Source organism: Nannobrachium achirus, assembly GCF_963921795.1.
Source record: "Nannobrachium achirus genome assembly, chromosome: 2".
Taxonomy (NCBI): Eukaryota; Metazoa; Chordata; class Actinopteri; order Myctophiformes; family Myctophidae; genus Nannobrachium; species Nannobrachium achirus.
The window spans coordinates 7,416,536-7,431,443 of record NC_137811.1 but is presented as its reverse complement, the minus strand read 5'-3'; the positions used below and the strand labels follow the sequence as shown (position 1 = coordinate 7,431,443).

Genomic DNA, 14,908 nt, shown 5'->3' with positions numbered 1-14,908 from the left:
GGCCAAATTGTCAAACATTAGGGTCTGAAATTGTGAAAATAGCCGATCTACATGCTCACGTTTTGAGCATGTAGATCTGCTATTTTCACAATATGTAGTACAAAATGTAATGCCTCAACTGTCAGGGTGGGGGTCCCCAGTTCAAATATGATTATTTTAGAGGTCTCTCTCTCTCTCTCTCTCTGTCTCTCTCTCTCACTCTCTCTCTCTCTCCATCAGCATCAGAGGTGAGTCCATCGTGTCTTCCAGACGGAGTTCATGGGTCCATCTCAGCGCTGTTGGATCATCTGGAGCAGAGGCATGGCTCCAGTCTGGTGTCTCTCAGTCTCTCCTACGTCTCTCTGAGCAGGACGGGTCTCACTGAGGCTGAGCTCACCGACCTGCTGGCCTACTGCCCCCCTGTCCCTGGGCCCGGGGACCAGGAGCCGTGCTCTAAGGTACTTTGTTCCTTTTCATAATTTTTCCCTCCTCCAGGCCAACGCATAGAGCAGGGCAGGGGCGTCACAAGGGGTAGGAAAGTGGGACTGAGTTACTGGGGCCCAAGGTGGAGGGGCCCTAATAACTTTATCTATTGAAAAATAGCAGATATACAAGCTCACAGCGCGGCACCGAGTGCCGCGCTGCGAGCTTGTAGATCTGCTATTTTTGAAAAATTGTGAAAATGTGAGAAAATCTTTGAATATATGTCTTTTTTAAGCGAACATTTCTAACTCGAATTTTGCTTCTGGGGGTCCCTGGAACTAAATATTTTGAGATGGGGGGTCCTTCACATGAAAAGGTTTGAGCATCACTGACATGGAAACATAGGTTTCTTGGCACACATTTTCACGATTTAAAAAAAATAGCAGATCTACAAGCTCGCAGCGCGGCACTCGGTGCCGCGCTGTGAGCTTGTATATCTGCTATTTTTCAATAGTTAACATTCTTGGGGGGCCCGCAGTGAATCCTTGTACCCAGGGCCCAGAATTTTGTGTGACGCCCATGCCCCCTGTCCCTGGGCCCGGGGACAAGGAGCCGTGCTCTAAGGTACTTTGTTCCTTTTCATAATTTTTCCCTCCTCCAGGCCAACGCATAGAGCAGGGTTCCCCAATAGGCGGCCCGCGGGCCATTTGCGGCCCCGGGGGCTACTGTCTGGCCCCCACCAACCCCAGTAATAATGGTGGTGTAAGATCAGCAACAACACTAGTATATCGTCATTGTTGGGTGGAAACCTTGTATCTCAAAATTTGTATATTCTTTCATAAAGTAAAGCCCTGCTTCATCATATGAGGCTGTCGCACAAAAGTAGTGAAAACAGCAGATCTACATGCACACAACGCCTCGCACCGCAAGGCGTTGTGTGCTTGTAGATCGGCTGTTTTCACTAGTTTAAATAGTTTTTAAAATGATAAATGTATCTGAACTGTCACTGGAGTAGCGGGAACACCACCGTCGCCCACTGCAATGTTGTGGCCCACCTCGGCTTGGTACCCTAGACATAATTCGGCCCTTGGGGAAACCTAATCGGGGAACCCTGGCATAGAGTATATACAGATGTTTCCTGTTGAAATTGGCACATCTCACCCAGTTTTTTTTTCATCTCACTCACGTCACTTTGTCTGCTGACCTCGCTCAGCAAAGAAATAAACAGAACATAAACAAAAATGACATTGAGATGCAATTGCGTCACAAACGTCACTCCACGTCCATTGAAACCTCTTGTAGACCCCAGCGGCGCGCTCTTATGCTCGTGTATGTATGTTTCACCCCGCCTGCAGTTCCAGCTTTGGCCGCCTGAATATTTATAAGCCTTTCTGGGGGCTTCACTTTTCAGGGTTGTATCCGGTTGGGAGCGGAAACCACAACATGTCATGTTGTAGTCCTCAAAGGACTACAATTTGCTAGAAAGATCAAACCGGCATCAGTTTTAACCCAAAATGATTCCCCTGCGCTCAATGGGGATTGATTGGGGAAACGAACAGGGAGAACCAAAACAAAACGCAGCCGCTTCTTCTAGTGGTTTACGCTTTAGGCAGGAGAACATACTAAAATTAAAATGAATAAAGGAAAATAAACTTGGTCCAAGTTTTGGTATAACATGTCTCAAATTTCAGACGAGCCCACAACTATAATATGTGTATACATTTCAGGTTCCAGAGGTGTCTCTGGAGCTTCTCCTTCACGACCTGAAGGGGTTTCTCCTCAGGAGGACGGTGTTGGGGGTCAGAGTGTTCTTCTGGGTGAGCTCACACTTCCCCCTGGTGGTGAGGAGGAGGTACCTGTGTGACCCAGAGGCCAGGAGACAGCTCCACTCCAGCATGGCTGACTACTTCAGTGGCCGATGGAAGCCCCTGCTCGATGCTGCCCCCCAGTGGGCCGGCCAGGCCACTGCCATGGCCGCGGACACTGACGCTGACGAGAAGTGGCGGTCGTCGTTCTTCGTGACCTCCGTAGATCCATCGTCAATGTCCTCTCCCGTCGTCGACCTGAGGAAACTTCTAGAATTGCCCTATCACCTGCAAGAGAGCGGCAGGTGCGAGGAGCTTTAAAAAGAGAACGACTGAGCGGAGGGGAGGGTGTAATATACAAAATAAAATAAAAGATATCAAGAGGTTTTCACTAGAAATGGTCTGCACCAGGCCAAGTATGACATGTCTTTAAAACTGTTGTAGATGTAGCCCCCAGCCAAGACCCAGGCCACAGACTCATCTCCACTAAGCATCTGGTTGACCCGGTCTCTTTCTTCTCTGCAGGTGGGAGGAGCTACTGAGCGGCATGATGATGTCACTGGAGTTCCACGAGGCCATGCTCCAGGCGGGGCTACTCAGCGACCTGCTCGCCATGCTGGAGGGAGGGGAGGGGTTCCCCCCACGCTCCGTACCCAGAGAGAGAGCTCTGCTGGCGGGCATCCTGAGGGCCTCCGCCTGCCTCCTACGCCGAGACCCTCTGGAGCTCGGCGCGGTGATGGAGAGCAGCCTGCTGCCCTACCTGTCTGTCTGCCCTGCCCTGGATGCCTATGTCGCACAGGTGTTGATGCACAGCAGGAGGAGGGGGAGGATGGGCATAACGCTGTGTCCTGCTCCCTCCACCGTCCCCTCCATTCAGCGGGTGGTGCACGATGGAGCCAGGAGGGAAGGATTAGTCAGAGCAGAGGCTTCACAATGCGGGGAAGATTTAGTCAAAGGAGAGGCTGGTCCACAATGTGAGGACAGCTTAATCAAGACAAAGGCTGATACAGGATGTGGGGAAGGCTTAGTCAAAGCAGAGGCTGGTTCACAATTTGAGGTAGGCTTAGTCAAAACAGAGGCTGGTACAGGATGCGGGGAAGGATTAGCCAAATTTGAGGCTGGTTCACAATGTGAGGACAGCTTAGTCAAGACAAAGGCTGGTACAGAATGCGGAGAAGGCTTAGTCAAAGCAGAGGCCGGTTCACAATGTGAGGAAGGCTTAATCCAAGCAGAGGCTGGTACGGAACGTGGGAACGTGGTGGGGGTTAGGACTGGTATTTCTACACAATGTGGGAGCGTCCTGGGCATCAGGAGGGACGGTTCTGTGTGGCTGTGGAGCGCCCCCTGTGGCGAGGTGGCGGAGCTGTCTCTGAGACGTCAGGAGAAGGAGCTGACGTTTACGGGCGTAAAGAGCAGCGGGCGTTTCGTCTTGCTGTCGGCCGCCCACGGCACGCTGTTTCTGTGGGACGTGGCGGGAGGCCCGCAGACGTTCCAGGAAGTCAAAAGCTCTTTGAAAACAGAGGCGGAGTCAGAATCACGTGGATGCATGACGCCAGGCGCAGTTGAGGGGTTTGCGGTGCGCGGAAACAAACTGTGCGTTTGGTGGAGAGGCCGGAGTGTCGTGGGCATGTGCGACGTTCTCGACGAGCCGCTGACGCACGTCCGCTGTCAGAGCTCGGTGACCGGTGTGGCTTGCTCCTCCGATGGTCGCTGGGCGTACTGCGCCCAGGAGAACGGCGCTGTGTACGTGTTCGACGTGAACAGCAGGACTCTCGTCGGCAGCTGTTACAACCCAAACCGCACGGCGATCGCCTCCGTCTTCCTCCATGATGAAGAAGAAGAAAGAGAGATGGTGTGCGTCGACGTGGCTGGGAACATAACCGTGTGGGACGCGGCGACACCGTCACCCGGCCTGGCGAAAGAATGTCCCAGCGTGAGCGGAACGGGGAGCAGCAGGGTCCTCGGCGTGGACTTTTCCGAGCAAACGGACACTCTGTTGGTCTGCGAAGACCAGTGGGTGGCGCTGTGGGACGCCGGCCAGTGGGAGCCGCGGGGGGAGAGCTTCCGGGCTCCGGGAGGGAGGGCCTTTTCCCAGGCCTTGCTGGCCCAGGACGGCCTCCTGTTCCTGGCCTCGCTGGCCTCCTGCCCGCTGGTGCTGGTGTGGAGCGTGGAGTCCGGACGCTGCCTTCTTTCCCTGGACGCCAGCTGCACCCTGGACGCCCGGACGCCGCTTGCTCTCCTCAGAACCGACGCTCACGTGGTGTCGGTCAGTCGCCGCGGGGACGGCCACGGGCGCCTCCTCGCCATGTGGGACTCTGAGCTTGTGGCGGCGGCGGCCTCCACCCCCAAGATGATGCGGGCGGTGCGGGAGTTGGCGGCCGAGGGGGCGGGGGAGGGGTTCTACACGACGGACGGCTCGGAGGCCGTGTGGGCGTGGCGCCGGGGGGCCGCGGCACCCCACGCCCACTTCCTGCACGGCGGGCCGGTGGCCAGGCTCCGCCTCTCCGCCGACGGCCGCCGCCTGGTCACGCTGGCCGGGCGGGATATCTACGTCTGGCGGCCGGAGACGGGGAGCAATGAGCTGCGCATCGCCGGCAGTGGAGCCTCCGACGTCTTGATCACCCCCAACGGCCTGTTTGGGCTGAGTCTGTGTGGGGAGGCGGGTCTGTCTCGTGTCTGGAAGCTGCTAAACGGGGGCGTGGTCTGTCACATCCACCTGCAGTTGGCCGACGCCCAGGTGTCGCCCGAGAGCACGTACCTGATTGGTCTGCAAGGAGGCGACTTGCTGGCGGTGGGCCTATGGTCGGGCTCCGTCAGCAAGCGTTTCTCGTGTGCGGCAGAAGCTACTTGGGAGCGCGGCGGCGTGGCGGACGCTAGCTGGGAGAGCGGGGCCGCGGCGGAAGTTAGCTGGGAGCGCAGTGGCACGCTGGCGCCCGTGGTGGCGTTCAGCACGCTGCCAGAGCACCCGCACTTCGTGCTGGTGCTGACGGCCTCTGGCGCCCTCTACACGTGGAAGGTGGCCGAGGAGACGACATGCCTTCAGTTCCAGCTGCCCGCGCCGTTCCCCCGACGACCGCCCCGCGCCTTCCAGGCGTCCCCCGACGGAAGCTTCGCGCTGCTGCTGTCGTCCCCCGGTGATGACCTCATCTCCCTGCTGGACCTGTCCCGGGGCAGGCTGTGCTCGGTCAGGGCCGACGGTCCCGTCTCGCTCGCCCACCTGGACGGCAGCGGGCGCTACGTGGTCTACGTGGCCACGCCTTCTGCCCCGGGCTGCGCGTGTTCGCCGCATGCCGCCCCCGTCCTCGCGGCGGTGCGACTGGCGGACGGGAAGATGATGGGGAGGCTCCGTCTCGGTAAGACCCCCTCCACCCTGTTTGTGGCATGTGCAAGTGCGCATGCACAGCGGATGTGCATGTTTGTGGGCTTTCGGGACGGCTCTGTGGGCGTGTACTTCGTCCCGGATTGTGTGCGGAGCGGGGAGGAGGAGGGGCCTGTCGATGAGGGATGGGATGTGATTGGTCGGGAGAAGACGCTACCGCAGTGTGAGAGGCGGTTGCCCTTGGCGATCCCAAGCGTTACATGGCCGCAGGCTGCTGATATGATGTAGAGCAGGGAACCCTCAGCTGAGGGAGAGATGACGCAGGGACCCCTTAGCTGAGGGATGTATTTTAGATTAATTTTAGATTAAACATCAGTGTTGTGAAAATGTATGTGTTTGTTTTTGTTTGATTGATTGTTTACACATTATAACCACTAAAATGCCCCCCCCCCCCCCCCCCCCCCCCCCCCCCAACACCGAACCTCAGAAATAGCAGATATACCTGTTCTGAGCTTGCAGACCTGCTATTTACGGCAAATGTTCTCTCTGGAATTTGGAGGATAACACGTGTCTAACACAAAGATTTTGGCGGCCCCTCATTAGTAACTCTGAGGACCCCCGTTGAAAACCCTGTAGGAAGATAGGAAGATAACTATCAAGTGGAAATCTTTACAATTTACAGACACTATTAATCCAGAGTGATTTCCAATAAGCAAGAACAACAACACAGGGTAATAATTTACATCAAATTAATAGAAACTGGAATCTAGGATCGAAAGTAAACCAAGTTTGTTGGTCCAAAACTGTTACTTCTCAGGAAATTTCAGAAAGAAGCTGTCGTTTCAAATGGATTCATTGTATTGTATGTTGAAGTCAAATGTTCAATACATTACTTTTATTCAAGTCAAGAGTTCAATACACTACTTTTACTAGTAACAGAAATCCTGGTATTTGGGGTCACATGATGGGTCTCACTGTGAGTTATTCACACGTCAGGACCACCTGGTGAGGCAGTGCCAAGTCTCATTTGCATCTAAAGCAGCTAAATGGATGCAAATTAATTTAGAAAAGGCACTACATTTTAGCTCTTTTTCTAAAGACAGCTCATCTGTCATTTACAGGACAATGGGAATCCTGCAGTGCAGGGGTGATATGAGTGATCTCCTAATAAAGTAATGTCCTTCATTTGTCTTTAATAAAGTTGTTCATATTGCTAAGGGTGTGAAGATATTTATTTGTGTATTTATTTAGTATAATTGTTGCGTGCAAAACGCAAACACAAAAAAATGAAGCCTAGAATATGTGGGCATGCATGTAGGCTTAAATGACTAAACCTCTTGTTTAATGCTGAAGACTCATTTGAGCCAGCCAGTCTCTGCAGGCAGGCAAGGAAGCTCAGACAATCTAGTGTTTATAAGGTTTGATGCATTGTTTCATTTCAACACATTTACTGGTGGTGGTCTTACTGTTGTACACCACCATAGAAACATATAAATAGCCTACTAGGAAGCACAATTTAATAATTTCAATGTTTGGGAAATAACAATAGTTGAACATAAAATTCTCCCTAACTCTACACCTAACTCTAAACGTATATTAAGGTGGACTTTAATGACTGGAGCCACCTGTCCAATATCAGGCCAGAGTTTCATGAAACATTTAATCCTGTAAAGAAAATCGTATATTTAGTCTACTGCTCTGACTGGGACAAACGTGTATTAAAAGATTTATTGAATCAGTAATAGGAACCAACTAAATATTAGTTTTCAATATTTCCCATCTGTGCTAAGTTCCATCAATGCATGCAATATCTTTCTGAAGTTTACTTTCCCAAGATGCTTCACAGTAAAAATGCTTATTTTGAACTGGTATGGGAGACTTGGGAGAGTTACATTTGTATAGCTGTTTGGCCAGAAGGGTTGGCCAGTTTCTGTCTATTGTTGCCCCGCCCCTCCTCTGATTGGGACATCAGACTTGCAGTGAGTATTTAGCAACACTAATTTATAATTGGTGACACTAGTCTCTGCCAGCTTGTAGACGGTGGTTGGTGTATTTGTCACTGAAACTCAGAGCTAGCTTTGAGATATGGATTTACTACAAACACTGAAGTCCTTGGTCAATGAGCGACTATCTGCAGCTGCTGAAGAGATATTTGGAGCCGTTGGACAAATTGTAAAAGAACATGAGGATGAAGCTTTGTACCTGAAGCAAGAAATTAACCGCCAAAGCAGACTACTGGATATGGTTTTAAAACCATACATCAAATAAGGAGCAGGTTGGTACTATTACTTGAAAACACACTCTCACAAACTCATTCATTTATTGTAAGACCATGAGTCAATAATAGGATCTGTGATTTCTCACTGTATGCTATTCAAATAGTGTGTGTGTGTGTGTGTGTGTGTGTGTGTGTGTGTGGGGGGGGGGGGGGGGGGGGGGGGTTAAATAGCCATTGGGGGGATTAATTGTAGTTAAGTAATGTTAATTGTGGTCTGGGCTCAACAACCTTTGAATAGTTTTCTCTGTTTACTTCACCAGACTAAAAGCCTCTCAGAATGTACAGATGTATTCAAAGTAGCCTACAGATGTATTCAATCAGGAGCTTCTAACAGTGTTGTGTTGTTTTTGCCAAAGGTGATGAATGTGTTGCTATCTAAAGCATATAAATAGGGATATCCATTGTGGACTTTGGTACATTGAAATGCAAACATAATGACTAGCTGATTCAATAATGGGTGTGCTAGATTTAGGTGTGACACTGTACAATGCTAGTTACTAGTTATCCTAGTGGCATATAGTATCCTAGTAGGGTTATACGTGGTTGATTGCTTTGGTTGCAATGTATTCTTTGAGAGAATTTCCTTGGTTGCAATGTATTCTTTGAAAGAGTTTCCAAGTCTCATGGCAGTAGAAGTGGGTTTCTAAATTAAATCATGATCAAACCAGTCAGACGTTCCTATGAAAAGCACAGCTACACAGGGTACATAATCAAGCATTTAATGGTTCTGTCTCATTGTATCTTTTGTCTAGACATCCTGCACCTCCCTTTGTGTAAAGAACAGCCGAATATGAACTCCAGTCATGTCCAGGAGGAACAACAGCCTCCAAAGATTAAAGAGGAACAAGGCGAGTTACTTCTAAGACCAGACGAGGCTGGTGGGTCAACATTGACATTACTAGCAGTGAAAAGTGAATATGATGATGAAAACAGAGAGACAGAGCCTGTAGTCAGCACCTCAACTGAACACATGAAAACACAAGCTGATGGAACATCACAACCAACTAGTGATGACCAGCTCCTCTCTTCACACAGTTCTGAGTCTGATATCACTGAAGACAGTGATGACTGGGAGGATACATGGGGATATCAGTCAGTCAGCAAGACACCAAATGTGGGAGGACCGCCCAACCTGTCCCGGGACCCGAAATCAGTGGAACAAACCCAGTCACAAAGGGAGACAATTTTTAGTTATACGGAATGTGGCAAAATGTTTGCAAGGAAGGATTCTCTGAAGAGTCACACAGTGATTCACACAGGCGAATGGCCATTTTCTTGTACCGTATGTGGTCATGGCTGTCTTCACAGGGGTCATCTAAAAACACACATGATGACACATACAGGGGAATACCCCTTTACTTGTACAGTTTGTGGCAGAGGCTGTAGTCAACTTAGTAATCTAAAAACACACATGAGGACTCATACAGGCGAAAAGCCCCATTCTTGTACAGTATGTGGTAAAGGCTTTGCTCTAAAGGGTCATCTGAAAATACACATGATGACACATACAGGGGAATACCGCTTTACTTGTACAGTTTGTGGAAAAGGCTGTAGACACAGTATTCAACTAAAAACACACATGATAACACATACAGGCGTATATCCCTTTACTTGTACAGTTTGTGGCAGAGGCTGTGGTCAACTTGGTCATCTAAAAACACACATGAGGACTCATACAGGGGAAAAACCCTTTACATGCACGGTTTGTGGCAAAGGCTATACTGACAAAAGTAATCTGAATAAACACATGAGGAGTCATACAGGGGGACAACCTCTTTAGATTTTAAGATTGATATAGAGGAAGCATGCTTTGGGGGCCTCTCTGCAAACCCGGTACCTGAATTCCAGACACTCCAAAATGTTGAAAATGAAATGAGCTTCAGTGTCTACAAACAATACTGTATGAGCATCAGTCAAATATGAAAGAATGCAAAGACATGCCCACAATTATATTCATTAATGTGCATATAACAGCCTAATGATGTGCTGAAAAGGCTGCTCTTTTTTACCCAATGTGTGTTGTTAGGATTATGAAATGGATAGGATATGATATCCATCACTTAGTTTGCTCTCTTGTGTAGATCCAACAAAGTTGTCTTCACATTTAGCTTTTTTTAATAAAGGTTTCACAGCTGGGCCATTTGTGTTTGTACATCTTTGCAGGACAGTTATCAAAATGCATGTGGTTCGCCTACTATTTACTGCAAATGTTCTCTCTAGAATTCAGAGGACAACACGTGTCTAACACAAAGATTTTGGTGGCCCCTCATTAGTAATTCTGAGGACCCCCTAGGCCTAGGGGTCCCAGAACCCTGTTGAAGACCCCTGTAGGAAGATAACTATCAGGTGGAAATATTTACAATTTACAGACACTATTAATCCGGAACGATTTACAATAAGCAAGAACAACTACACAGGGTAATAATTTATATCAAATGAATAGAAACTGAAATCTAGGATCTTAAGTAAACCAAGTTTGTTGGTCCAAAACTGTTACTTCTCAGGAAATGTCAGAAAGAAGCTGTCATTTTAAATGGATTCATTGTATTTTATGTTGAAGTCAAATGTTCAATACATTACTTTAACTCAAGTCAAGAGTTCAATACACTACTTTTACTAGTAACAGAAATAATAAATAAATATATACACTGTTCTGAATCTGACACTGAAGACAGTGATGAGTTGGAGGACACAAGGCAACATAAATCAGTTTTAAACAAACTGAAATCCCAAACTCCACAATGTTTGGAAGGACACACATTGAGCAACAAGCTGTCACAGGACATGCAGTCACCTAAACCAACCTACACAGTGACAGGGAGTAAACGTTTTAGTTGTACACATTGTGGAAAAATGTTTAATCTTAAGGGAGATTTGAAGAGGCACACAATGGTTCATACAGGGGAAAAACCCTTTACTTGCACCGTTTGTGGTAAAGGCTGTAGTCGAAATAGTCATCTAAAAATACACATGATGACACATGTGTAATCATTTCTAACAGGTATATTCCCCAACAGCATGAAAACAGCAAAAGTCATTCCAATATATAAAAATGGAGATAGACATTCATTTACAAACTACAGACCCATCTCCCTGCTTCCGCAGTTCTCAAAAATATTAGAAAAATTATTTGTTCACCGACTAGATACGTTCATTGAAACACATAACATTTTGTGTGATCAACAATATGGCTTTAGAACAAACCGGTCCACCTCGATGGCAGTAATGAGTCCTGCCCTCCTCCTCACTGGATCCCTTGATCCAAGGAATTTACTGCTGGTGTGTTCATAGATCTCAAAAAGGCTTTCGACACGATAAACCATGAGCAATTACTTAAAAAATTGGAATACTATGGTTGTAGAGGGGTAGCTCATTCTTGGTTAAAAACTTACCTTGAAGACAGATATCAATACGTCCAAATTAATAATGATAAATCAAATATGCAAAAAGTAAAGTGTGGAGTTCCTCAGGGATCCGTTTTGGGCCCTAAATTATTTATTCTTTATATAAAATTATATCTGTAATGTGTCAAAACTTTTAAATTATGTTTTATTTGCGGATGACACAAATGTATTCTGTCATGGAAAAAATCTGGAGGACTTCTGAAGACAATGGAAGGGGAACTAAATAGACTAAAGACGTGGTTTGATATAAACAAACTATCATTAAATTTAAACAAAACTAAACTTATGATATTTGGAAACCAGAAAATAAATAATGAAATCATATTGAGAATAAATAAGAATAATAATAAATAACACCAATTGAAAGAGTATATGAATATAAATTCCTGGGAGTGCTAATTGATCATAAGTTAAGTTGGAAGTCTCACATAAAACTTGTTGAAAGGAAAATGTCTAAAACAATTGCTATATTATATAGATCAAAAGAAATCTTGAACCAAAACTCTCTATACTTACTCTACTGTTCCCTTATAGTCCCATACATCACATATTGTGTGGAAGTATGGGGAAACATGTATAAGACTAATCTTAATCAAATTTTTATGTTACAGAAAAGAGTGATACGAATAATTAAGAGAGCAGAGTATTGTGAGCCTACCAACGCCTTATATATAAATGTGTATGCATTGAAATTCTGGGACATAGTCAATCTTCAAACATTACTGATTCTGTATAAAGCACATAATAATCTCCTTCCATCCTGTCTTCGGGGGCTGTTTGAAGTAAAAGAAACCAAATATGAACTCAGAAACAAAGGTATTTTTGAACCAAAATGGGCAAGAACAAACACCAAAAAACACTGTATATCTGTTAAAGGGGTGAGTTTATGGCAATGCTGTGAACAAGAACTGAGGTTGTGTAGTTCAATATATACGTTAAAAAAAATGTTTAAATATAAGACTATAAATAAGTACAGAGAGCTATCATGATAACATCAAGGTGATTGTGTGGCTGTAAACAAATATGTGTATATTATATATACAATATATTATTGTTTATCTGTTTAACTAATCAGATCTTTGTTCCTGTTTTGTTTTTGTTTTTCTCTTTCTTTGTTTTTTGTTATTGTTTTTCTTTGAGAGTCTTATTTTTTATGTTTTGTCTAAAAATAGAGGGAAAAAATTATGTTAAAATAAGGGTAGGCAAAATAAGCCATTGGCTTCAAGCCTACACCTTTTTGGTCGAAAAAAAATAATTATGAAAATAAAAGAAAATGAATGAATATAATGTATATTTTCTTTTTGACCAAATAAACTACTACTACTACTACTACTACTACTACTACATACAGGGGAATACCCCTTACACTTTGTGGCAATGGTTATAAAGGTGATCTAAAATACCACATGATGACACATACAGGGGTACACCCCTTTACTTGTACAGTTTGTGGCAAAGGCTGTAGTCAACTTAGTCATCTAAAAAGACACATGAGGACTCATACAGGGGAAAAACCTTTTAAATGCACAGTTTGTGGCAAAGGCTATACTGACAAAAGTAAATTGAAAAGACATGACGAGTCATACAGAGGGACAATAAACCTCTATAGATTTTAAGATTGATACAGAGGAAGCATTATTTGGGGACCTCTCTGCAACCCAGGCGCCTTAATTCCAGACACTCCAAATCTTGACAATGAAATGAGCTTCAGTGTCTACGAACAATATGGGTATAAGTCAAACATGAAAGAATGAAAAGAAATGTCCACAATTGTATTCATTAATATGCATGCATAAGATAGCCTAATGGTGTGCTGAAAAAGCTGACTCTTTTTTACCCAATGTAATATTATGTTGTATGATTATCAAATGAATATGATCACTTACTGTAGTTTGATCTCTTGTTTAGATTCAACATAGTTGTCTTGATATTTTGTTTTTTAATAAACGTTTCACAGCTGGGTCATGTGTGTTTGTACATCATTGCAGGACAGTTATCAATATATGTGACCATGTGGTTTGCCCACTTTAATTATTGAAATTGTTTACTTTCCCCACAATAACTGTGGGGCTTGACTGTATTACTAAGTACAGGGCACCAAGGCAGAACTGCCAGTAAAGTGAAGAAAAATAACAGATATACAAGCTCACAGCGCGGCACAGAGTGCCGTGCTTAGTTTACAAAGCTTAGATGTGTTAATATGTAAGTACATAGCTTTTCAAAAATAGCAGATCTATAAGATTTTCAATAGCTAAAGTATAAAATAATTAAGGCCCCTCCACCTTGGGCCCTAGTAACTCATTGAAGTCAAATGTTTATTCTAAAACGGCTAGTTCCATTCCTTGATTTTGATTGGCTGGTTGCCATGGTATACCTGAGACTGTAACCCACACCTTGAATCAGTTTATATCAAAGCCAGGTGCGTTATTTCTTTCCACTGTGCCGTGAGGCTGAACTAGAGAAGCGAGCGTTTGATTTCCTCTCAAATCCTGCCGTGCGGGTGCTTCTAAGCACCGCCCACATGCATAGGACAGTGACTGAATGGCTCCGGGCGGGGCTTGTAAAGGCAACAAGCGCCCTCTATTCTCCAGGCACCACTCGGCTGTTTAGCTTAGGTTGCTATGCTAGCGTTTTGTTCACCCACCTAGCAGCTAAATCTGGATGCAAATAAACATGTGTATGGATCGAATATGGTTCTTAACTTCTTAACATGAGACTGATCTAACACAAGTGTTGTTTCCCTATTTGTTTGGCAAAAAGAATGACGTGACTTTGTAAACACACACTGGCTTCCGTAAGTTCCTTCTTCTTCTTCTTCTTCTTCTTTTTCATTTCCGGCAGTGTGGACGCCGTTCGGCGTATTACTGCCCTCCACTGGTTTGGTGGTTTAATTACTCATATTCTTCCATACAGCCCAGTGTCATGCAGGAACTGCAGTAGGCCTACTGCCTTTGTAATCTTCTGGTGGTTCTCACTGTGCCCAAACAAAGTAAAAAGGGAAAAAACCTCCACTCCTATTTCTGCCATGCTTGTAAAAAGCCCCTGTCTCTCAGTCTGATACTCCCTACACTCCAGGAACACATGAGTCACAGTTTCTGACTGCCCACACTGGCATAAACCAGTGTCATGCTTCCCTATAATAAACAGGCTCCCGTTCAATCCACTGTGCCCTAGCCTGAGTCTACATAGCTTCACTTCGTCCCTGCGAGATGGGGCGCTACAGTTACACTCCTTATTCACTTTTGGCTGTACCTTGTGGTTATGTCTCCCCTTTTCCTCCCTCTCCCAGCCCGTCTGCCACTCTTTCATTAGCCCTTCTCTAATTAGACCCCTCAGTTCCACCCTCCCCAGGGGTAAATTAATATTTATTTCCCTATCTAAACTCTCCTTCGCCAGGAGGTCCACCCTCTCATTCCCCTCCACCCCAGCGTGCCCCGGGACCCAACACAGAGTCACCTCACAGTCTCCTATTCTTCCCATGACATTTTGAATGTCTACAACTATGTCAGGCAGGGCCTTACTTTTTCCCCTTCTCAAAGCCTCTAGTGCTGCTGCAGAGTTTGAGCATATTACTACTTCATTTGGCCTCTCCCGCTCCACCCATCTTAGTGCCCATCAATTCTGCTGTGAACACCAAGCTTTCATCTGATAGTCGGACGCAGTATTTTTCCCCCAGCTGTTCTATATAGATGCCAAATCC

The 14,908-nt window shown here is 45.9% G+C and overlaps 1 protein-coding gene across 1 annotated transcript in view; it reads left to right on the top strand.

Moving 5' to 3' along the window:
* The window catches only part of LOC308296152 (NACHT and WD repeat domain-containing protein 2-like), a gene marked incomplete at both ends in the record, with an annotated part of 33,017 nt that overhangs the window by 16,366 nt on the left and 1,743 nt on the right, over positions 1-14,908 (top strand). The window contains 5 exons of the mRNA XM_080739305.1: positions 220-437; positions 2,130-2,512; positions 2,733-5,749; positions 8,557-8,652; positions 14,605-14,670. Of these exons, the coding sequence (XP_080595431.1) occupies positions 220-437; positions 2,130-2,512; positions 2,733-5,749; positions 8,557-8,652; positions 14,605-14,670 (3,780 nt within the window). The remainder of the gene's footprint in view (positions 1-219; positions 438-2,129; positions 2,513-2,732; positions 5,750-8,556; positions 8,653-14,604; positions 14,671-14,908) is intronic.